General features: G+C 45.5%; 1 protein-coding gene across 1 annotated transcript in view; it reads right to left on the bottom strand.

Annotated features, from left to right (window-relative positions):
• Positions 1-14,128, bottom strand: part of LOC135219705 (S-phase kinase-associated protein 2-like) — a 132,741-nt gene extending 118,613 nt beyond the window's left edge. Inside the window, exon 1 of the mRNA XM_064256691.1 lies at positions 13,929-14,128. Within this exon, the coding sequence (XP_064112761.1) occupies positions 13,929-14,030 (102 nt within the window). The 5' untranslated portion in view covers positions 14,031-14,128. The remainder of the gene's footprint in view (positions 1-13,928) is intronic.
• Between the last annotated feature and the right edge of the window lie 9,998 nt (positions 14,129-24,126).

Raw genomic sequence — 24,126 nt, 5'->3', positions numbered from 1 at the left:
GCGCTTGCGCGCCTGCGTAGCGATTGTAAACAAAACAACGCCTTGATCCGTGAACTCCCAGCATCCCCCAAGGCGCGTGATACAAAAGTTTTTGGCTGGTAGGCCTATAAGTATTTTTCCGCGAATTTTTAAAAAAAACTTTTTTGAGCCGACGTATGATACGTCCAATCGGCATACGGGAGACATTTTGACACGACGTTTAATACGTCCAATCGGCGTAAGAGGGATGATACTGTATTAGTAAGTTTAATAAGTTTAAATAATATCACATAATAAAAATAATAATTCTCTCTCTCTCTCTACTACAAAGATGTATGTTTTTTTGTATGATAAATAAATGATTTACTATTTTCAAATATTAATACTAATTTATACAGCAATAATATCAATTCCACCTTAAAGAAAATACCATAGTGAATTAGTAAGATTTTAGCTTATAAATTTAAAAAATTATGGAAGAATGAAGGAAATCCCAGTCAGATTCTTTCTCTAACTTCAGGTACTAAAACTCAGATAAACGTATCAAGTTAAGTGACTGAGGGGGAAGGAGCTGAATTTTTGTTGCTGCCATCAAGTGCTCATGAAATTTCCACCCCCCCCCCCCCCCCCCCCCTCTCTCTCTCTCTCTCTCTCTCTCTCTCTCTCTCTCTCTCTCTCTCTCTCTCTCTTTTACAGAGATGATAGATTTTTTATGGTAAATATATGCGTAATATGTTTATTAATATTTCCCAAATAATAATAATAATAATAATAATAATAATTGTAATTACAAAAATCATATGTGAAAGTATTTTACAAATACTACGATAATCTCTCTCTCTCTCTCTCTCTCTCTCTTAAAACGATGTATGTTTTTTGGATGATGATTTACTAATTTTCAAATATCAATATTAATGTAAACAGCAATAATATAAATTCATTAAAGAAAATACTAAAGTGAATTAGCAAGATTTTAGTTTATAAATAAAAAGAATTATGTAAGAATAAAAGAAAATGCATTTAACCCCGTGTCTTGTTTTTGAACACGTAGCCAGCTTGGTTGGCTGGGTTCCAACTGTCAAATCCAGTGTTGCCATCTACGGATCATTGAAATTCTCTCTCTCTTTCTCTTTTGCTGATATGAGATAATTTCTATGGTACATGTGTATGTTTATTAATATTTTCGCATAATAATAATAATAATAATATAACTAATCTCAAAATTCACATGTGATAGTATTTTAAACAAGTACAATAATCTATCCATTTCACTCTTTTAAATAAGGACAACCCTCTCTCTCTCTCTCTCTCTCCACACGAGATACTAGCATGCGCTAGTGGTAACTCTAGCCCTGTGTTTGGGCTGGAAGTGTATGTATAAGTATATCTTTAAGGACATTACTACTTTTTATGGTAAATAATATAAAGTACTAGTTTACAAATAATATTACGTTTAATGAGATTAAACAGTAACAATAACATTCTCTCTCTCTCTCTCGTATGTTTATTTGTTTTGTAGTGTAAATAAATGATTTACCTTATAACTGATTTTCAAATATTAATAAGATTAATTAAAAATAGCAATTCCCAGTCTTTTTATCCACTTGGAGGAACATGGGCGGGGGAGTAAATGAGTTTGATATACGAATTGGTGGAGGGGAGGAAGCGGAGTCTAGGAGTTATTCTCTCTCTCTCTCTCTCTCTCTCTCTCTCTCGTCTCTCACTCTCTCTCTCTCTCTCTCTCTCCATTATTATTCTCTCTGTCTCAGAAATAATTCGTAATTTCACTCTTGAGGGTCAAATATATGATGTTGCCATTCATTGCTCTCTCTCTCTCTCCTCTCTCTCTCTCTCTCTCTCTCTCTCTCTCTCTCTCTCTCTCTCTCTCTCTCTGTTATTTGCTGTAGGTATATATTTTTAATAGTAAAATGTTTAAGATGACTTTAAAATGATATTAATATATAACCTCAAAGATTAATGCAGTAATAGGTTAGTAATCTTAGGTATATTTGAAGTAGGATGTTATTAAAGGTATACATTTGGTATCTGAACTTTCAAGATAGGCAGTTATAAGCATTTTTAGTGGTGGTTTTAACTATTCGCGGGGGTGTCTGGTAAACATCCCCCGCGAATACGGGGGGAACACTGTACAGTGTTAATATCAGTCTAACCTTATTTTGGTACACCTATGGTATAAGGTACTAATGTAGCTGGTTCACTTGAAAGGTAGATTCTTGGGAGAACCCTGTGCCTATAAGACATTTGCTTGGTGGCCTCTAATTGGCTTGTATCAGGAGGTAGGCAGCTCACTCAGTGTCTCATATTTTTGTCTGTAGCTTTAGAACTAACTAGCAAATATGGTTTGTAATTTCTTGTTATCTCATGTTTTGTACAAGATAGGAAAGTTTTGTCATACCATGGAATTCAGAATTAATTGTACAACTAAATAATATTTTCCTGAAATCCATAAGAAAGATAAAACAAAGAAATTACGAGTAAAAGTGAAGAGGAGCGTTCAATTCTTTATAGTACCATTTTTTTTTTTTTACTTATCATCAGATTTGCATCATTCACGCGATCAAGATAAAATAAAAATCCCAATTTTTGAAAGTAAATTGTATTTTTCCTAACTATACAAACCTGAGGTCTTTTACATTAGGAATATGTATGCTTATGGCAAAGCTGGAACACGGCCGTTAATCTCTTGAACAAGGTGGTTAAGCAGTAACTACCGTCTGGTAGACAGGAAGACCCGCCTGCCCGGATGTCATTTATTCCAGCTTGCCTTCGACCGAAGTTTCAGATTGAGAGGTGGCATGGGTGTACTTTTAAAAATTGTGATTTGCTTCTACACGATACACAAACCATCAGCCCTTTACATTACGAAGACTCACTGGTTAGATGGAGGAATATGAGTGTCTCCTGAACTGACTGGAGTTCGCCACATCTGGGCTGCTGCTCCTGGTCAAAAGAGCGAGGAGTGCCGTGTCTCTGACATTGATTGGAGTATAAGAACTGCAGAATAAAGAGTCAGACCTCAGGACCTTTTCGAATGAGTGAGGAATCGTAACTCATATGAAAGGCTGAGAGGCATGTAAAATCTTGGAAGCATTAAGGCAAAGATACAAGAAGGGGTTGCCTTATTGCCAGTCTTCTTCCTCCCATTGCTAGAGGAAGGAGCAGGATTCTTTCTATGAATCTAAAAAGAAAAATACAACAGGTGCTCAATGTGTAGACTTACCACTTCAGATGCCAGTCCAACAAGTGTAGGTTCAAGTCCTATTCTCAGTCCCAAGGAAGAGAAGTAGGAGGAGGAGGAGGGAGGAGGAGGAGGCCAGTCACCCTCAACTCCAGAGCCACAGGTCTTAGTTAAGATGCAACCTGTCCTCTTACAGAAGACAGGTAATAAAATACAACTCGTTGAGCAGCTACCACAGGTCCAAGGTAAAAAGGTTCCAAGGACTTGTGGAGAAAGACCTGAAGGTAGAAAGACATAAATGTAGTCAAATGAGACAACATCTAGCTTCCAGACCAACAAATTCTTTGGAATGTGAGCAATGAACCAAGCCATTACCTTGTGAGCTCTCGGGTGGAGTGTGCAGGTGTCGTCATTGCCAGCTGCAGAGTACGTACATCCTTCCGATCGTCGCACGAAGCCCGAGGGAAGACATGTCCTTAGACATTTCTCTCTTCTTTTGGGCAAGCTAGTGCTAAAGAAGTCAATATCCAGGGTAAGAATATCGAGCTTTTATGAATACGGAAAGTACTGCAGCACTTTACAGAAGAAAGTAGCAATTGACCTGGATCATCAACTACGAAGTTCAAGGAAGAGGGGATCAAACTCGGGTTCAGAGTTCACTACAACATCTGACACAGAATTAAAGGCAAGATCCCCATCCATTAAAGCCTTGCATCAAAGGTCCCTGAAGATTGCCTATCCTCTTCCCCAAGGCCGGAGGGAGATGAGAGATGGTCTTGAGTCAGATCTCTGTCTGATGATTCTCGTTAGGGCATGTGTGAAGTGTGAACAGAACCCAAAACAAGAGCTGGATACCACCCAAAGATCTGAGATGCCTGGTATGACAAGACCCAACTGAAGCTTCTCATCAGTACCTATATTTCCATTGAGGCAAAAAAAGGACACTTTCAGGTGAAAGACTAGACTGAATGAGGATCTACGTCTTTCACAACTGAATCGGAGAAGCAACTCTTGGTTGGGAAGACAAGGAAGTCCACGACCTGCTGAAGAGCAGCTCCGCCCATAGCATTTCCCCCAAACAACACCAACCAGTGAAGACAGCTCCAATCACAATACTGTTGCAGACGACTAAAAGATATCCAGCTATCTCTGTTGCTGCTTGGCAAGATAGCCAAAGGTTTGGTCAGGAAGGAACTCTTCTCAGAACCTTGAAAGTAGAGCTAGCATGTCGGGCGAAGTCTTCCAGCATTTATCTTCAAAAGAGAGAACTCTGTCCCAGCCGCTGAATCTAGAGACTAAGCTTGCCTGCCCCAACCTGGGAATGTATTTGGCTAGCAGAACTATTGAGTGCACTACAGTTATACTCAAGCACCTGCGATGTCAACCGAAGCAACAAGAAGGAAGCGAGACCCTCTTGTTTTCTCGACATATGCCACTACTGCAGTGTTGTTGCACAACAATACCACAGTGTGTTAAAAAAAAACTGATCCTGAAACTCTCTCAAGGCCAGGAAAGCCACCTTGAGTTCTACAATGTTGAAGAGAAGGTAGTTGTCGTATCAATCGCACACCAAAAGACAACAGTCTTATGAGTGAGGACTTATTCCTCAGACATTGCAAATGAGAACAGAAGCATGTCGCAAAGAGAATATGCAGGCATATTCAGAGGTTCCTATTGATCAAGCCCCAGTCTCACTTCTCCCTCATCTTTGAGGGGGAAAAGGATAAGAACTGGAAGCAGGACTCCTTAATTCTCCACTGAAGGGAATGAAGAGTAAGCTGCCCCGAGGGGAGCTTCTGTGACGACAAATCAGGAACACAGGAGAGGAGATGGAATGCAAGTTCAATGAAAGATGACTGAGGCCTGAAGGATATCTGCTATCAGGCCTCAGTTATGTTGCTGTCAAGTCCAGAGACTCAACAGGCAACCCTTCATCGAGGTATCAGCAAAAAGAACACCTGCTACAAGAGTTCTTTTTCCTTCTGCCCTCTTCCCAGAAGAGAAACAGAAGAAGGCCGATTGTTTCCAGGATCGCCCTTCGAAGCCTGAGACTTCTTAGGGGACCGAGGAAGGGCTGGTCTGACCCTAAGGTCGGGTTGAATGTTGCAAAGACCCAAAGGTCTTGACCATTATCAGACAAGACCGTAGCCCTGTCACAGCCCTTGACTATTACAGTATCTGTTAAATCTCTAAAAAGAGAGAGGCAGAACTAAGTAAATGATTGTTCTTCTGGGTCAAAACGACTCGGAACCTACGAATCTGGAGGTCCGAATTAGGACAAAGTCCTTCTTCTTAGCACCAGAATACCCTGCAGATTGCTGTCTGGTGTTGGGTAGAAGAGTTACCCCCAGACTGGGACAGTCTTCATGAGGCAAAATTCCTTCCAGGAATGGTCACATTTGAGAAAGTTAAGCCTTATAGGAAGTGAAGGATCACAGATCCCATCTGGAGACTGCCTGGAGAGACACCATCGTGACAACAGCCATGGGGGAAGGAGGGTGGTTATGCCATAGTAAAGCACTGACCTGAGGAGAGTGGAAAGTTCACTCGATCACAAGAAAACAATCTGAGACTGGGTGTTGAGCAAGGGGAGTAAGTCAATTCGATTTGTACAAACGCAATCAGAGCCTGGACGCAAGCAAGCTGAGCTAAGACAAGCAATCCTAGCCGAGCCTGAACTGATTGCGCAAAAGCAATCGGGGGGATGGGCGGGGCGCAACTCGCCTGCCAAGAACTAGCGCTGTTCTTATTGAATGCTCAAATCTCCACTTAAGCCCAACACCCCTAAAAATGAAGGCTCAAAGGAGAATTCGGTGTATGCTATGCGGAGAAGTTGGAATATGGACTTTAAAACTCTTGAACAAGATGGTTAGGCAGTAACTTTGCATATTACACTGCCTTTCAGCCCAGATTTCAGATTAAGGGGTTGATTGAGGGGTAGCATGAGGTAGGCAATAGTGTAAAGGACCTCAAGTTTGTTTGTTTATGAAAAAATATATTTTGTACTACAATAAGGTTTTGTATATACTTATCCAGTAATTATATAGCTATTAGTTTCCAAGGACAGCAACTTAATTCAAATTTCACAGATAGTGCTTTGATTGCTCAGTGTAGGTATACAGTGCTGTCCCCCAAACGCAATACTAGGAACGACTTAGCTAAGTACTTCATTCTTTTTTTTTTTTTTTTTTTTTTTTTTTCTTTTACATAATGTCCATCAGAGGGGAGGCAGGTGGGCTCTGATCATAGAATTACTGGGTAAGTATATACAAAACCTTATTTTTATAAAATATAATTTTTGTATATGAGACTTACCCAATAATTATATAGTTGATTCCACATTGAAAGGAGGAGGGATCTTGGACATATTCTACTCCAAAGCATTAAGTCATGTATAATGAATTTGAAATGGAAACATTGCTAGCATTGAAAAAACAACACTTGCCATACCTATCAGTAAAGAGAGCTATGCAGATGAATACTGGCTCTGGTTGGCACTCATCTTAACTCATAGTGGATTGGCAGTAGAGCCAAGGGTCACCTCCTACATAGGGGAAACTTTGCAGCAAGGGGAATGATAGGTGCATGCCCTTGCTCTGGGCGCAGCACCAAAATAAAACCACCAGAAAACACTGAAACCTACAATAAAATACGTAAAGTCAAGACCCACCGCTGAGAGTGGTGGGTGCTCCAGGTACACTGTACCCCCTGGCTCTCCAAACTCAGCACCTTATTGAAAAGGTGAAGAGATAATAATACAAGAACATCCTGTGCTTCCTTCCGAAATGCCATGCCAGTCATTAAAAATGGTTTCGAGGTACTGAAAAATTTCAAAACTTTTAATTTTAAGCCTACATAAAGAAAATATAATAGAAAGTGAAGATCGCTTACGCCTCCAGTAGTTTGATAGCAGAATGGGCGTAATGAGCAAATAACATCTGAAAACTAAGGAAGTAAAGGCTGTTCTTACATCCTTAGCTTCACTTCAAAGTAGGTCAAAAACACTCCACAACACTGGGTGTGTCTCAAACATGAAGTCCATATAAAATGAAAGACAACACGTTTTAGACAGAGGAAGAGACGGGTTCTGGGAGGAACTCTTCTCTTAACACTGTGAAGGACCACAGGTCTAGCCAGGAGCCTGAAGAGCTGCCACAGCGGTAGCATCCAGCGTTGCTGCTTCCTGGTGAGAGAGATACTATTGCTCGCCAGGTGCTGCAGCGAGACCTGGACCCAGGCAAACCAGGTCCGGGTCTACCCGTTTTGTCAGTAGAGGCCTCTCCGAGGGTGTGAAGTACCTCTGGTGAGGTAGGGAGGAGGAAGTAGCTATGTCCAAACGAATGGACCTCAGTGAATTCTCTTGTCCAAAGACAAGACCATACACCTTCAGCCAGGCCCGACCACGGCAGCCCCGTCGTGACCTTGGGTTCCCTCTTGGGTCCCCCAAAAGGTTTTAAGACAAGAGGAGCATACCCCATAAGAGGAGGTCATGATCGCTTCCCTGAGATCGTTATGCTGACGTATCAGCACTACAATCTCTGCAAGAGTCCTCTGAATCTTGGGGGTGTCCAAGCCTCTAGGTAAAGGACCTCTGAGGCCTTCAAGAGAGCAGAACTGCTGATCTATTCTCCCCTGAGGGAGAACCTCACCAGACCTCTTATGTCCTTCCTCAATGATGAGGGCGTATGTCTGGTGGGGCTCTAAAACCCCACCAGGAACATAAGCCCCTGACGCTGAATTTTGAGGAGAGCACTCGAAAGGATTCCTATTATTCGCTTCACCCCTCCCGGTGCAGCCCGAGGAAGTAGAGGGAACAGGAGAGGAGGATTGGATGCTCGCACCTTTCCTAGCAGCGCTGCTGCTGGGGGGCATAATCCACACCCTTGCACCAACCTGCGGTGTACACTGGATCTTGACCACATGAATGATGCAAAATCTGATAGGTAAAAAGATGAATAAAGAATGAAATGCTTCTCTCTTCACTTTTACTTGTTGTAATTCCTTTTTGTTTTATCTTATGGGTTTCAGGAAAATGACACTTTTACAATAAAATAGTTTTGTATATACTTACCAAGTAATTACATAGCTACGGTTCCCCAGCCTACAGCAGCTAAAAATTCAATATTTACCTTGTGGCAATTCTTTCATTTTTGTAGGTGAGGACCCACCCAATATCCACAACTTTGGGGGAAAAACTAACAAAGAGCCTCATTCATTTCATGTTCTAACATCCATGGTTGTGGTGGGCTCCGATCATGTAATTACTTAGTCGATATACTATATACAAAAAATTATATTATCAATAAAATCAGTTTTTGAAAGTAAATTGTATTTTTCCAAACTACACAAACCTAGCTCCTTTACAATAGGAATTACTTAAGGCATACCCTGGACACAGCCACAGAATTCTTTATCAAGGCGGTTCGGTAGTTAAATACCAGTCCAGTCGTTGGTAGTCTCTCCGACCGGACGTAAACATTCCAATTTGCTTTCGGCCCAGGTAACAGATTGAGGGGTGGCATGAGGTGGGCACTAAGTGTAATGGACCTAGGCTTGTATAGTTACAAGGATTAGAATTTCTCAAAGACTTGTTAGTCCATCCGAGGCAACATCAAGAGCTCACTTATCTGTAGGAGCAGGTTTTACTGTGCATTCAGTGTCCTAATGATTCTGTCTAGCTTTTTTTTAAACTGTTCCACACTGTTGCTGTTTGCAACTTCTGGTGGCGATTTATTTCACGTGTCACATATTTTGTATGGAAAGAAGTTCCCACAATGGGATGTGTTATATCTCTTCAGTTCTAGTTTCCATGCAGTTTGCCTACTCTCTTTGCCGATGCCTGGGCTAAAAGAAAGACAGTCTTGAGGTGTCAGATCCCTGTCTGAGGATTCTCGAAGTGGCTTGTACAGGGCACCAGTCAGGCTCTGTAGTACGAGTCACATCCCACACAGAGGCCTGAGATCCCTGGGTGGTCAAGACCTCTTGAAGCTCCTCATGAGAAGGGATCCTTCAGCTTTAGGAACAAGGCCAATGCAGCCCTATAGCCCATTATGGCTGAAATGGAGAGGAGCTTCTCTTGGCCGAGGGAGACTAGGAAGTCCTCGACCTGCTGAAGAGTGGCTCCAACCGGAGAGATACCCTGTCCACGACACCAACCACAGAAGACGGCCCACTCCATGGTATACTGCTGCAAAGGACTGTCTGAGGTATCCATCCTGCCATCTCTGTTGCTGCTCAACAAGAAAAGCCTCTCGCTTGCAAGAGATAGTGGGTAACCTCCAGCCGTGAAGACACAAGGACTCTACTGCGAAACCGTTCGACGTACGGTTGACACAGCAGGTTCTGCCATGGGGAGGTCTCTCTCGGTGCCTCGGAAAGAAGAGCCAGGAGGTCGGAATACCAAATGGCCTGGGGCCATTTGGGTGCCACCAAAATCATTCGAAGATTCTGCATGACTCGCATCCATGCTGATCATGGCCTGGATCAGGCAGAACGGGGGGAAAGGGGTAGACTTCTAGGTTGTCCCACGGGTGTTGGAAAGCGTCCTCTGCAGCTGCCCATGGGTCTGGAACAACGGAGCAGATTTCCACCTTCCTGTTGAACTGGGTGGAGAACAATTCTATGACTAGACCACTCCCATAGGATGATGAGCCTTTCCACCACATTCTGGTGTGGGGACCATTCGGTTCCTATCACCTGTGGCGGCTGATCTGGTCTGCCACTACATTCCTCTTCCCTGGAATGTACCTGGCTGACAGCTCTGCCAAGTGAGCTATTGCCCACTCATGCATTGTCAACCAGTGTAGCTCGAGGGAGGCAAGTCCCCCTTGCTTGTTGACATAAGACACTACTGTGGTGTTGTCATTCATCAACACCATGAGTGTCCCATCACTCGTTCCTGGAACTCTTGGAGAGCCAGGAAGCCTTGAGTTAAAGGACATTGATGTGAAGGTGCCTGTCGTGAAAGTTCCACACTCCTGCAGTCAACAACTCTTCCAGGTGTGCACCCCATCCCTTGTTCGATGCGTCTGAGAACAGGAGCATATCTGGATGGGGATGGACAGATCCACTCCTACAATGAGTTTCCCATTGTCTAACCACCAATCCAAGTCTTCCCTTACTTCCTGCAAGAGGAACGAGGACAGACTGAGGATCCTGGGACTGGGACCAATACTCCCTCCAGTCACCACTGGAGAGAGAAGACGCCCGTGAGGGACCAGCTTCTCCGATGACGACAGGTGACCAATCACGGCTTGCCAGAGTCAAGAGGGTTGTTCCTGTCTTGATAGGAACAGCCATGCTGCCTCCCTGAGCCTGCTGATACGATAGTCCAAGGAGAAGACCCTTGCTGCTACCATGTCTATCAGCATGCCCAGATACAACATCCTCTGCTTGGGTTCAAGATTGGACTTCTCCAGATTTATCAAGATCCCTAGATCCTGGCAAAACTTGAGAAGGCGATCCCTGTCATGTAGCACTTGCCGGGACCAACCAATCGTCGAGATACCTCAAAAGACGCATCCCATGTGAATGTGCCCAAGCCGAGACCAAATTGAACACTCTTGTGAACACCTGGGGAGCGGTCAAAAGTCTGAAGCATAGTGCCTTGAACTGGAAGACCCTCTCCCTGAGGATGAAGCGGAGGTACTTGTAGGACGACCGATGAATGGGTATATGGAAATACGCATCCTTCAGGTCCGCCATAAGCATGTAGTTGTTCTCCCTGATAGTGGCCAACACTGAACATGCTGTCTCCATCTTGAACCGAATCTAGCGAATAAATCGGTTCAGGGGAGAAAGGTCTACAACTGGTCTCCGACCCCTGCAAAAGTATTCTCTACGAGAAAGACTTGGCTGTAGAACCCCAGAGACCAGAGTGACATGATTTTTACAGCTCCCTTGCTCAGCATCTTCTGCACTTCTTCTCCTAGTGCTTGGTGTTTCATTGATCCCACTACATAGAAAAGAAGACAGACCGGGTGGTTGTTGAGGGGTGGCAGAAGCTTGAAGGGAGTAGATAACCCTCCCAAAGGGCATCAACTACCCAAGTCTCTTCTCCGTATCGCTGCCAAGTTACCCAGTGGCTCGATAGTTACCTACCCCACCGATGTCAGCAGCTGGAGGGGAACACCAACTCTAGAGACTGTGCCCTGAGGCGACGGACCATAAGGTCCATCCAGGTCGAGCCCCTCCTGAGACATTCTTCCTTCAGCAGAAAGAACCTCGCCAGTTACACACCCCCCCCCCCCCCCACAAGATCTTCTCTAACCACTTCAGCATACAACCTGTCCAATCCTAAGACCGAACCAGCTACATAGGCTCTTGTGGCTGGACCAAAAGAAGCGCACTCTTGTATCCCGAGGAGGTTGAAGGGACAGGCGAGGCAGATCTGACGCTGTCTACCGGCAGAACCAGTGGACGTACAGGGCTGCAGGCGATCACCAACCCGCGGTGATGACCACTCTGCAGGTCTAAACAGCGGTCTCCCTGTGGAGAAGTGCTGGTCTGAGGATGGTAGCGTCGATCTCTCAGGTCAGGTGAGCTGCTACCAGCTGACCGGACCGTTTGATCATGCTGGTGTGGTCAATGGTCAGGTGACAGGTAGCGTCCACCAGCATGGTAAAACCTAGCACCATCCTCGACGCATCACGGTCCCAGAAGCAGCCGAAGCTGCTCCCAGGGACCTGGGGGACCTCCTCCCGATCTTGCCTCGTGCACAATCTGATGGGACCATCACGTCAACCCTGGGTACCGGGTGATCGTTCCAAGAATGATCACCGCTCAGGCGAGAGTCACCTGGGTGATTCTTATCATCCTTCCACCCCATGCCGGAGTCCTGGCGGTAAGCATGCTCAGCAGCCTGGTTTCTGGCTGCACAGCCACCAGCAGGTGACTGTACACTTGGAGACGCTCGCTGGTGAGCACCCGAGACGGTTCCCGCTCCAGAGGTGGAACCTCTAGAACCGGGAGCAGAGGTACCAGCTGTAGCTGCTACCTCTACAGTCCCCATCTTTCTCTTCCCTGAGGAAGGAGAGACGGTTCCCATTCCCAAAGGAACAGGGCCAGATGAAGGCCCACCTGTCTCACCGGGATGAGACAGACCCTTAGAAGTCTCTGTACGAGACGTCTTGGGCAAGGGGGGGGGAGACCACTTTCTTCTTTTCCTCAGCTGGGAGCCTTGGAAGGAGAAGTCGAAGATCCAAGGAAGTGGATAAGAGGTGGCAGAAGACGACGACAAAGATGAAAACGATGACGAAGAAGACAACGTCAAAGATGAAGACACACTCCTCTTCTTCCTAGACTACTTCTTCACCAATTTCCTCAGCACAGCAGGAAGGTCTTTCATCCAGGACGGGGCTGCAGCAGCTGCTGAAGCAGCAGGCCCCAGCACGACCTGGGAAGGAGGGCCTGACGGAGCAGCAGTGCTTCCACAGGCAGGGACTGCTGCAGCAGGTACAGCGACAGCGACAGGAAGAAGATCCAGGGGCGAGCTCTTGGGGCACTCAAAGTCCAGTGGAGGAGCAAGAACGGCATACCCTGGGGAAGGAGGAGGAAGGTAATCTGCCTTTGATGCAAGCAGCATTGGCACTTGCACAACAGCAGTAGGTGTTACCGAGGTATCATGTTGTGTATACACCAGGTGCAATGGTGCTGCATATCCCAGTGTCGACACTGTTGTGGTCATCCTCGACTCCACCCCTGGAGTCACTGGAACTGCTGCTATGTGGTGGTGTGCCACGTAGCTTCAGCGTTCGCCATACATGCTGCAGATCCCCACCCACAGAGGCAGACAAACCTGAGGAAGAAGCCAGAGTCAAGTTAATAAGGGGAGTTCCAGTTCACTCAGAGGGGGAAGGATCCCCCGCTACGCGGACAGAAGTTCCCGAGTACAACTTAGGATTGGCATGTCTCCCCCCTTCCTCTGCACTCGACAGATTGAGCGAAGAGGCGGAGAGCGACATGTCTCCGGAAGGGGAGAGATCGAGGCGGGGTAGTTTACAAGGAGGAAGGAAAGACGACAACGTATCGGTCACCAAAAGAGTCGAGGGAGAGCTTTCCGACAATGCCTTCGCAGACTTACACGGCTTCTTCCTACCCTCGTATCTCACCCACTGCTCCTCTGACCAAGAGATACAAGTGTCACAGGTCAATTCTCTATTGCACGCACGCCCTCGTCATCTTGCACAGAGGGTGTGAGGGTATACATCCTCACTGGAGCGAAACACTCCACATTTCCTGCCCCCACTCCAAGGCATAATCTCTGGGAAGAGGGGGGGCGAGCAGGCTTATCTGATTCGTGGGTTTGCATTGCTTACACACACACAAATGATAATCTTATAATAATTAAATAGCCACAATTATACACAAAAGAAGTAAAGGAAATGAAAATTCTGCGATCTCACGACAGAACCGGGCGGAGAGGGAACGTCTGCACACGATGGCGGTTGAAAGCAAAGTGGAATGTTTACGTCCAGATGGGCGGGACTCTCAACTAGCGGACAAGCAGTTACTGCCTAACTACCTTGTTATTGAAACTTACGACCGAGTTCCAGCTGGCGCTGAAAGTAATTCCTTATGTAAAAGGACCAATGGTTTGTATAAAATGTAGGAATAACTATAAATTTGATACCAATCTCAATCAGTAATGCCTAATACGCAAGTGGCATAAATCTGTATCATTTTCTATGACTTCACATACAAAATCAAATCATTTGTGATATACTGGATGAAAAAAATATGGCCCATTTACCTTTGGAGATGAGGAAGGGTTACTTGAACAGTTTTCTGTTGCTGGAGGAGTTGGCGTAGGGGCTTCTGTAGTCTCCTCATCCTGAAGGATTGAGAGTCCCATGTCTGCCAAGAGAGGGGGGTCCGAATCAACGTCTCCAACGTTAAGGCTCCATCTATTGCACTTGCCATCTTTAATATTCTCTTTGTCATAAGTATGTTTCCTGTTACAAAAAAAAAAAACCCTATCTAAGTAATATCTAAAACAATAAAAGCAAAATCAGATGTAACAATTTTATCGATGATAGAAAACAATCATAATTCCCACAGGATATACACTTCGGAGCAAATGAAGAGTAGGAGGTCAGGGTTGTAGACCTAGTAAGCATTTCTGTAGAGGCCATATCAGTGTTGATATGGCCTAACCAGACTTAAATTTCCCTAACATAACCTTGAACACTATCCTAACCTGGCCAGGGGGCTTTGCTCCCCCTGGACCCCCAAAATAATTCGTGACCCCATATTCTGCATGCTGCCAAAATACCTCATGTGAAAATTTTATCAATGATGGCAAAAAACTTAAAGGTAATTCTCACATGCCATTCATGCAGGGATACTAAGACAAGCTTAACAATTCAAAAATATATGGTACAAATAAAAAATAATGACAATATCAAAATCAACTGAGAAGGCATTACCTACTATAACATGAAAAGTGAAAAGGAAAGGTTGGTGTAATTTTAATAAGTGTTTACTCTATGCTTCCCAAGGTTTCAGATTGGGTGGTGATCCCCACTCACAACCTACACCTACCACCAATTAACTTATTAACATGACAAATTTTGAAAGTAATTTCTATTTTTCTTAACTATACAAACCTGAGGTCTTCATATAGGAATTACTATCAGCGAAGTTGGAAAAGGGTTGTTCAACTTTTAACAAGATGGTATGGTAGTTACGGTTAACAATCGAACCGTGACATAACGGTCACTTCTCCCGGAAAGTGGGCACCTTCCCAAAAAAGTAATTGAATTTGCTGACACGATTGATTGATTATGAAATTTAAGTCTTGAGGACCAAGCGCCAAAACCCATCAGGATTATTCAGCTCCTTAACGAAAATAAAATGTATAAATTAGTATGATAAATGATGAATCAGTGAATGATAACAATGTTGGGCAGCACAACGTGACCTTATGCTCCTCTCAAAGATTACAAATGTTTATGGTAAATTGTATTTCTCCTAACTATACAAATCTGAGGTCCTTTACATTAAGAATTACCTTCAACACAGCTAGAAATGGCCGCTAGACTTTTATAGCAAGGTAGTTCAGTAGTTGAACTACCATATGGGAGGGAGGTTCCTTCCACCCAGGTACTATACGCATATCACTTTGCTTTCGGATGGGTATTGTACGGCACTCTGCCCAACCATCGCTAGCTTACCTGTATATCTGTCTGTGTATCATTCTCCTCTCAAAGATTAAAAATTTGTATAGTACAGTGGTCCCCCCATATTCGCAAGGGATGCATACCAGACATCCCAGCGAATAGTTGGAACCCCTATAAAAACGCTGAAAACCGCCTATCTTGTTAGTTAAAACTCAAGAAAAACACACTGAAAGTTGTTATACAGTAGAGCCCCAGACCTCGATGTTAATTTGTTCCAGAAGAAGCGACGAGATGAGATTTTGTCGAGATCTGAATGAATTTTTCCCAAAAGAAATAACTGAAAATGGATTAATCCCTTCTTGACCACAAGTTATTACCCTAACCTTGCTTTTTTTATACAAGACATTACCCATAACTACAAATAAATTACAATTAAATAAATTCAGTGTCAAATAACACCACTCAATGCACTTTATTAATTTTTAAATATATACCGTAGTAAGATAACTGCCCTACTTACGCCCAATTTGGCCATAATACAATGGTTGACTGAGCGCCATAGGCTAGGCTAGGTATGTAGTATGTACTGTAAGGGGTAGGCAAAACTATTGTTGCTAATAATAAAACATTGAAAATCAAGTCTAATTCTTACAGGAAATTAATAAAATATTAAAAATAAGTCAAATTATGTATGTTATCATAAACTTCAGAAAAATTCCCTAGCTCAGTGATTCTCAACCTGTGCGCTGCGGCACCCTTCTGCACCATGACTATCCCCCCAAGTGCGTGTGTGTGTTATGATACAATAAAGTTTGTTCATACTTACCTGGCAGATATATATAATCAAGTAACCACCCACATACCCTCAGGGGAAAATCTGAATAGAAAATGGGAATGGTTCCTGATACCCGCCTCCCAGCGGCGGGAATGGGTACTAACCACCTGACCGACCGCTGCGTGTGTTGTAAGTTTTGAAATTCTGTCGGACTTCGGAGAATACAGCTATATATATATCTGCCAGGTAAGTATGAACAAACTTTATTGTATCATAACATGATATTGTTATGATACAATAAAGTTTTGTACATACTTACCCGGCAGATATATACTTAGCTATAGTCTCCGACATCCCGACAGAATTCAAAACTCGCGGCACACGCGACAGGTAGGTCAGGTGATCAGCCCAATCCCGCCGCTGGGTGGCGGGACTAGGAACCATTCCCGTTTTCTAATCAGATTTTCTCTTCCACCTGTCTCCTGAGGGGAGGCTGGGCGGGCCATTAATCGTATTATATCTGCTGGGTATGTACAAAACTTTATTGTATCATAACAATATCATTTTAGTACATGCAACTTCCCCGGCAGATATATACTTAGCTGATTGGCACCCTTGGAGGAGGGCAAGAAACAGCTACATATAAAATAATTATAAATATTAAAACAGGGAAACAACATACGTTGTAGGTATAATAAAAACAACCTTGGTTCCTACCTGAGAGGGCAGAAGACTTCATGGATACTGTCTATGAGTCTGCTTGCCTCAAGAGCTTCAGAGAGGATGAGACCTGTGACTGATAACCCTTTCGGATCATGCCAATGGGGGCTTGCCCGCTTACTTGACAGAGCCTTGTCTTGGATCGTGCCAATGGGGGCTGACCCACTTACATGGCAGAGCCTTCACCTGTATCATATCAACAGGGGCTAACCCTCTTACATGACAGAGCTTTAGGTAATTAAGACACTACAAGGAGCACAACAACCAATCCCGACCACCTGACCACACTAAACATGTTAGAACTACGACTTGAAAGGGGTCCACCTCCAGTACCCTCTTTCAATCGACCTAATAAATACACCATAAACCATTAAAAACCCTAACATAACTATACTAAAAAGGATTGGGTTCAGCTCCGTCCCAGCAACGAATCCGCAGATACGTAAGCTCCAAGAGAAAAAAATTTGTCATAAGTTACTTGAATGTCTCAAATAATGTGATGCAAAGACTGAGTTGCATCTCCAATAAGTCGACTCGACGAGAGTTTGTAGAGACAAATTCTTGTGGAATGCTAACGAGGTAGCGATGGCTCTCACCTCGTGAGCTTTAACTCTTAGGAGCCCGAGGTGCTCTTCCTTACAGGCTAAGTGGGCTTCCTTGATCACATCTTTGATGAAGAACGCCTGAGCATTTTTAGAGATTTGTCTTTTGGGATCTCTAACGGAGCACCATAAGCTTTCCTTATTACCACCCAGTTTCCTCTTCCTTTCTAGGTAAAACTTAAGGATTCTGACTGGACACAGAGTCCTTTCTTGTTCTCTTCCTGTCAGAGAAGACAGTCCCTTAACCTCGAACGTCCTAGGCCAAGGTTTCGAAGGGTTTTCATTCTTCGCGAGAAAAAGGGGGCTTAAAGGAACAGATAGCAGAGTCGTCCCTGAAGCCAATAGTATGTTCTAAGGCTTGGAGTTCGCTTATCCTCTTGGCTGAGGCTAGAGCGAAGAGGAATAACGACTTTCTTGTCGGATCTCTAAACGAAGCAGTACGTGGAGGTTCAAATCTGGGGATCATCAAGTACTTTAGGACTACATCCAGGTTCCAACTGGGTGTCCTAATATTCTTAGTCTTCGAAGTCTCGAAAGATCTAATCAAATCATGGAGATCTTTGTCCTCTGCAATGTTTAGGCCTCTATGCCTGAAGACTGACGAAAGCATGCTTTTATAGCCCTTAATCGTGGAGACTGCCAGATTACATTTCTCCCTCAAGTAAAGGAGGAAATCAGCTATATCTGTTACAGAGGTACTGGAAGAGGATATCTTCTGAGCTCTGCTCCATCTGCGAAACACCTCCCACTTCGACTGGTAGACTCGAACAGTAGATGGCCTTCTTGCCCTTGCGATAGCTTTCGCAACTCCTCGAGAAAAACCTCTCGCTCTGACAAGTCCTTCGATAGTCTGAAGGCAGTCAGAGCGAGAGCGGGGAGGTTTTTGTGATATCTGTCGAAGTGGGGCTGTCTGAGAAGATCGCTCCTGTGTGGGAGTGATCTCGGAAAGTCTACCAACCATTCCAGTACCTCTGTGTACCAGTTTTGCGCTGGCCAAAACGGGGCGATGAGAGTCAGTTTGGCTCCCTCCCCTGCTGCTGCAAATTTTTCTCACACTCTTCTTGCTATGATCTTGAATGGTGGAAAAGCATATCCGTCTAGTCCGGACCAACTGAGAAGGAGACCATCCACTGCTACCGCCCTAGGATCTGAGATCTGGGAGCAGTAATTTTCTAGTCTTGTGTTCCAATGAGCGGCGAACAGGTCTTTATTTGGTCTCCCCCAGAGGCTCCAAAGTCTGTTGCAGACCTCAGGATGTAGGGTCCATTCTGTAAGAAGTACTTGGTCCTTCCTGCTCAGAAGGTCGGCTCTTACATTCTTCTCTCCTTGGATAAATCTTGTCAGGAGAGTGATCTTTCGCTCCTCTGCCCAAAGCAGTAACTCTCTTGCCTTTTCGTAAAGGGCGAACGAGTGAGTCCCTCCTTGCTTCTTGATATAAGCTAAGGCCGTCGTGTTGTCCGAATTGATCTGCAGCACTGAGCCTGAGATCTGAGCCTCGAAGTGCAGGAGTGACAGGTGAACCGCTGCCAACTCCTTCAAGTTGATGTGCCAGGACACCTGTTCTCTTCTCCAGGTGCCTGACACTTCTCTCGCACCCATAGTGGCTCCGCAGCACAACTCTGAGGCGTCGGAAAATAACACTAGCCGAGGGCTCGGAGCATGAAGGGATACGCCTTCGTTGAGTCTGAAAGGGTTCATCCACCAATGAAGATCTTCTACATCTTCTTTGAAATCGGGAAGGAGTCTGACAGCTTTTGGGAATTCTGATCCCAATGTTCCTTGAGATAAAATTTTAGAGGCCTTAAATGAAGCCTTCCTAGAGAAATGAACTGTTCCATCGAGGAGAGGGTCCCCAGAAGACTCATCCAATCCCTCGCGGAACATTGTTCTTTCCCTAAGAAGGTTGCTACTTTTTCTAAGCAGCGGTCTTGTCTTTCTTGTGACGGAAACACATGAAAACCCCGAGAATCCATCCGAATCCCCAGATAGACGATGCTCTGCTGGGAAATCATCTGGGATTTCTCGAGGTTTACTAACAGTCCTAAAGACTGGGTCAACTTCAGTGTCAAAATCAAGTCCTCCAGACAGCGGACTTGTGACTGGGCTCGAATCAGCCAGTCGTCTGGATACAAGGATATTCGAACCCCTTTGAGATGTAGCCAATGTGCCACGTTTTTCATAAGCCCTGTGAACACCTGCGGGGCTGTTGAGTCCGAAGCAGAGAGCCCAAAACTGAAATATCTTCCCTCATACCATAAATCTGAGGTATTTCCTGGATGACGGGTGTATTGGCACGTGGAAATAGGCATCCTGAAGGTCCAGGGACACCATCCAGTCCCCTGGACGAAGGACTGCTAAAACCGAGGATGTCGTCTCCATCGTGAACTTCCTCTTTGCTACAAACACGTTCAGGGTGCTCACGTCCAACACCGGCCTCCAACCTCCTGAGCTTTTTGGCACCAAGAACAGGCGGTTGTAAAACCCAGGGGAAGGGAGTTCTTCTACTTCCTCTATTGCTTCCTTGTACAGCATTTGGTCCACAAGATGTAGAAGGGCTTGGTTCTTGATAGGGTCCTTGTACTTTGCTGTCAACTCCCTTGGAGTTGTTGTTAAGGGAGGTTTTTCCCTGAAGGGGATTAGGTATCCTTTCTTTAGGGTGGAGGGACCAGGCATCGGCCCCTTCTGTGCCCAGGCTTCGTGAAACTTTAGAAGCCTGGCACCCACTTTCGTCTGGAGGACTGCTTTTTCATTGGCTCTTGACAAAAGGCCTTCGTGAAGACATTCCTCTGTTTTCAGATCGTCTACTCCTAAGAGAGGATCTAGGGGCAGACCTTCCCCAAAAGGGCTGCTGGGAGGGAGCCTTTTCTTTCTTCGTCACCGGGACCGCAGGTTTAAGCCTCTTAGCCGATTACGCCAGCAGATCTTGTGGGGCCTTCTTGGATAAGGACCTAGAAATGTCCTTCACAATCTCTTGCGGAAAGAGGTGACCAGAGAGGGGCGCGTTAAACAGTGCGGATCTCTGAAGAGGAGATACTGACTTCGTTAAGAAGGAGCTGTACACCGCCCTCTTCTTAAGAATACAGGATCCAAAGAGGGAGGCAATCACAGTGGAACCATCCATAACTGCCTTGTCGAGGCACGACAAAACACTGGTCAGTTCGTCCATGCTGACGAATTCCGGATCTTGAGTCTTCTTGGCTAAAGCTCCTAATGCCCAGTCCATAAAATTAAATACTTCAAGGGTTCGGAACAGGCCCTTGATGAGATGGTCTAACTCACACATCCCCCATGCGGCCTTAGCAGATTGTAGTGAGCGTCGTCTTGAAGAATCCACCAAGGCGGAGAAGTCTGCATCAGCGGACGAAGGGAGTCCCAGGCCCATAGGTTCCTTGGTATCGAACCACATACCCGGTTTTCCCGAAAGCTTGGACGGTGGACAGGAAAACACCGTCTTCCCTGCTTCTTTCCTAGAGAGAAGCCAGCTCTCTAGACTCTTAAGAGACTTCTTCATCGAGAGAGTTGGGGTCATCCTGACAAAGGAGGGGGACTTCGGCAGTTTAGTACTGGACAGTAACGATCCTGGGGAAGGAGGGTAAGAAGGTCGAAGAGAATCTCCGAATACTTGCAGGAGGAGAGAAGCAAGCCTCTTGTAATCCGAGATCCCTGCGTCTTTGGGGGTTTCTTCCTCAGAAACCTCTTCAAAAGGAGCTGCTGGAGAGGAGGGCTTTCCAGGAGAAAGATCTTTAGGAGGCGAAAGAACTCTCCCCTTATCCGAGGCTCGATCTGGAGAACGGAGTCTCTTTCTCTCAAGAGCTCTATCCGAAGGCGAATCGATATCCACTTGTTGGATATTATCAGAAGTCCGGATCCTGTTACCCTCCTTTCTAAAAGTGTCCTGGCGCTTTACCGGGTCTTGGCGCCTGACAGGAAAGGCGCTTGCGCCCTTGAATGCGCGCCTGTGAGGCATAGGGCGTCCACTGGTATTAGGGCTCATGAAAGGCTCCTGGCGCCTGAGAGGTGACATGCGCCTGCGAGGAGAAAGGCAGATGTCTTGATCTTGGCGCCATGCAGGAGAGGCGCTTGTGTCCTTCATGGGAAGCCTGGAAGGCGAAAAGCACCTGCCAAGATCCTGGCGCCTACTAGGAGAGGCGCTTGAGTCCTTAATAGGACGCCTGGAAGGTCCAACAGAATCTGGGAGCCTCTTAGACTCTAGGCGCTTGTAAGAAGGGGAGCATCCTTCCCTTGAAGTTCGTCTGGAAGGAGAGCGAATCCTGCTACTTTCTCCTGGGACTCTGTACAGAGAGGGGCTCTCATCTCTTCCGGAACATCTGGACGAACAAATTCTCTCACGTGAGATCCGTGATACGTCAGAAAACAGGAGGCTCTCAGGCTCCTGGCGCCTGTCAGGAGAGGCGCTTGTGCCTCGTGACAAACTCCTGGACGGTCTCTTAGCAGAAGGGGGCTTCCGATCATCCGAGGGCTTAACGGGAGAAGACGTACATCTATGAGCGTAGGCAAACGAAGAAGAAGGTTTCGCTAGGGACGAATACCTTTCAGGAGACGGGCGTTTGCTGGCGCCAGAGTGCCTACTATCAGAGGCTCTCATAACTGAGCTCTTGATGGGAAGGGATAAGTCCTTCTTTCGAGTAGAGCCCTTCGAAAGCACTCCTACCAGAGCGGACAATTGTTCCTGGAGGCCTACCATAACTTTCTTCGTCTTAGAAGAAACTCCTTCCAGGAGTCAGGAGATCTAGGCGCTCTCTTCTTCCGAGCAGGAGAATACTCCGGGAAAGGCTCAGGGCTGGAATCCAAGGCGTCGCCTGCAGGAGGCTTCCAGGCTCTCTTGAGAGGACGAGACTTAGACGACGAACACCAGCCTTTTCTCGGTGAAGACGAATCTGAGTCTGAAAAACACTTCCTCAGGACGCTTTTACAATAGATGTCCTTGGCAGCCTGGGAAGGGTCTACAGGATCTGCCGAAGGGACGCCTGACCGTTGAGAATACTCTAGATCCCCCTTGCGGGTGTCGACATTCCTCCTCCCCTGGGCATGGGAGTTTGGAAGCGGTCTAGGCCTAGGAGTAATGCGGAGTCGGTCAGACGCCCCCTCCACTGCACTGGGGACACTGCACACATCACTGCACAAATCACTGCCCTTACCTTTGTCTTTCATCGCTTGCAGTTGCGATTGCAAGCTGAGAATCGAGGCTCTCATTGCAGCCATCTCCGTAGACGAATCCACGGGTTCGCTGCGGGGGGGAAGGAGCTGAAACCAGACTAGGAGCAGGAGAATTAAAAGAAGAGTTAGGAGCTACCTCCTGCTCAATAGAGCAGGATCTACTAGAGCTTCTGATGGAAGCCTTCCTGACTCTATCCTTCTCCAGCTTTCTGATATAAGCAGCCAAACTCTTCCATTCAACTTCAGTTAAACTTTCACACTCTACACAGGTGTTTAGTTGCTTGAACATCATTCCCCCTCAATTTTACCACAAACCGTGTGAGGATCTACAGCAGCTTTCGGCAGTCTCACCTTACATTCCTCTTTCGCACAAAACATGATATTGTTAAGATACAATAAAGTTTTGTACATACTTACCCTGGCAGATATATACTTAAGCTATAGACTCCGTCGTCCCCGACAGAAATTCGAATTTCGCGGAACACGCTGCAGGTAGGTCAGGTGATCTACCGTCCCTGCCGCTGGGTGGCAGGAATAGGAACGATTTACCGTTCTAGAACCAGATTTTCTCTTCCACCTGTCCTCCTGAGGGAGGTTGGGTGGGCCATCAATCGTATATATCTGCCAGGTAAGTATGTACAAAACTTTATTGTATCTTAACATTCTATCCTTTTTGTACATGGAACTTACCCAGCAGATAATATACTTAGCTGATTGACACCCTTGGTGGTGGGGAAAGAGACAACTATTTACTGAATAGACAGGTAAACAACATACGTTGTAGGTAATAAATAAATAAAACCTTGGTTCCTACTTGATCAGGCGGAAGCCTCCATGGCTAATGCCTAGGAATCTGCTTCGCCTCAAGAGCCTCAGCGAGGATGTGACCTATGGCTAAGAGTTCTTTGTGGGTCTGTCGATGGGGTTCTTATCCATTTACTCGACAGAGCCTCTTACATGACAATATGCCTATGCCTAGTGGCATAATTAAGGAGCACAACACCGATCCCGATCACCTTCCTAACCTAACCGAGGGTTAGTGCTAAGTTGAAAAGAGTTATCTACAAACTCCTTTCAAACAACCCAAGAAAAAAACACGACGTTAAATAAAATTTAACTCACTAGTTAAGGATCAGTATCTGCTCCCTATCCCAGCAATGTATCCGCAGACACGTATCAACCAAGAGAGAAGGATCCCTCGAAGGTTATCTTGACATCCTTCGGATAATGGGAAGTCAACACAGAGTTGCATCTCCCGTATGTGACAGCTAATATGTCCTTATGACATATTGTTAGGGAAAGAACAAGAATTCGGAAAAGTCTCGCACTTTATGCGCTTTTAATTCTCAGCTGTTTGAAGGAATCATCAATCAACTTATCAAGTGCTTAGGAGATCACAATGTCTCAAAGAAGGCCAGGGCGTTCTTTGATATAGATCTCTCTGGGTTGAAGCCTGGAGCCTGGCTAGCGCTGGCAGGCGCCTAGCGCCTGTCTAGCGCCTCGCGCCTGGCTCGAGCCTTGCGCCTGAATGGCGCCTAGAGCCTGGCTGGAGCC

The sequence above is a fragment of the Macrobrachium nipponense genome, chromosome 1 (genome assembly GCF_015104395.2).
Source record: "Macrobrachium nipponense isolate FS-2020 chromosome 1, ASM1510439v2, whole genome shotgun sequence".
NCBI classification, from domain to species: domain Eukaryota; kingdom Metazoa; phylum Arthropoda; class Malacostraca; order Decapoda; family Palaemonidae; genus Macrobrachium; species Macrobrachium nipponense.
Note: the sequence above shows the minus strand (reverse complement) of the source record. Positions and strands in the feature narration are given on the sequence as shown.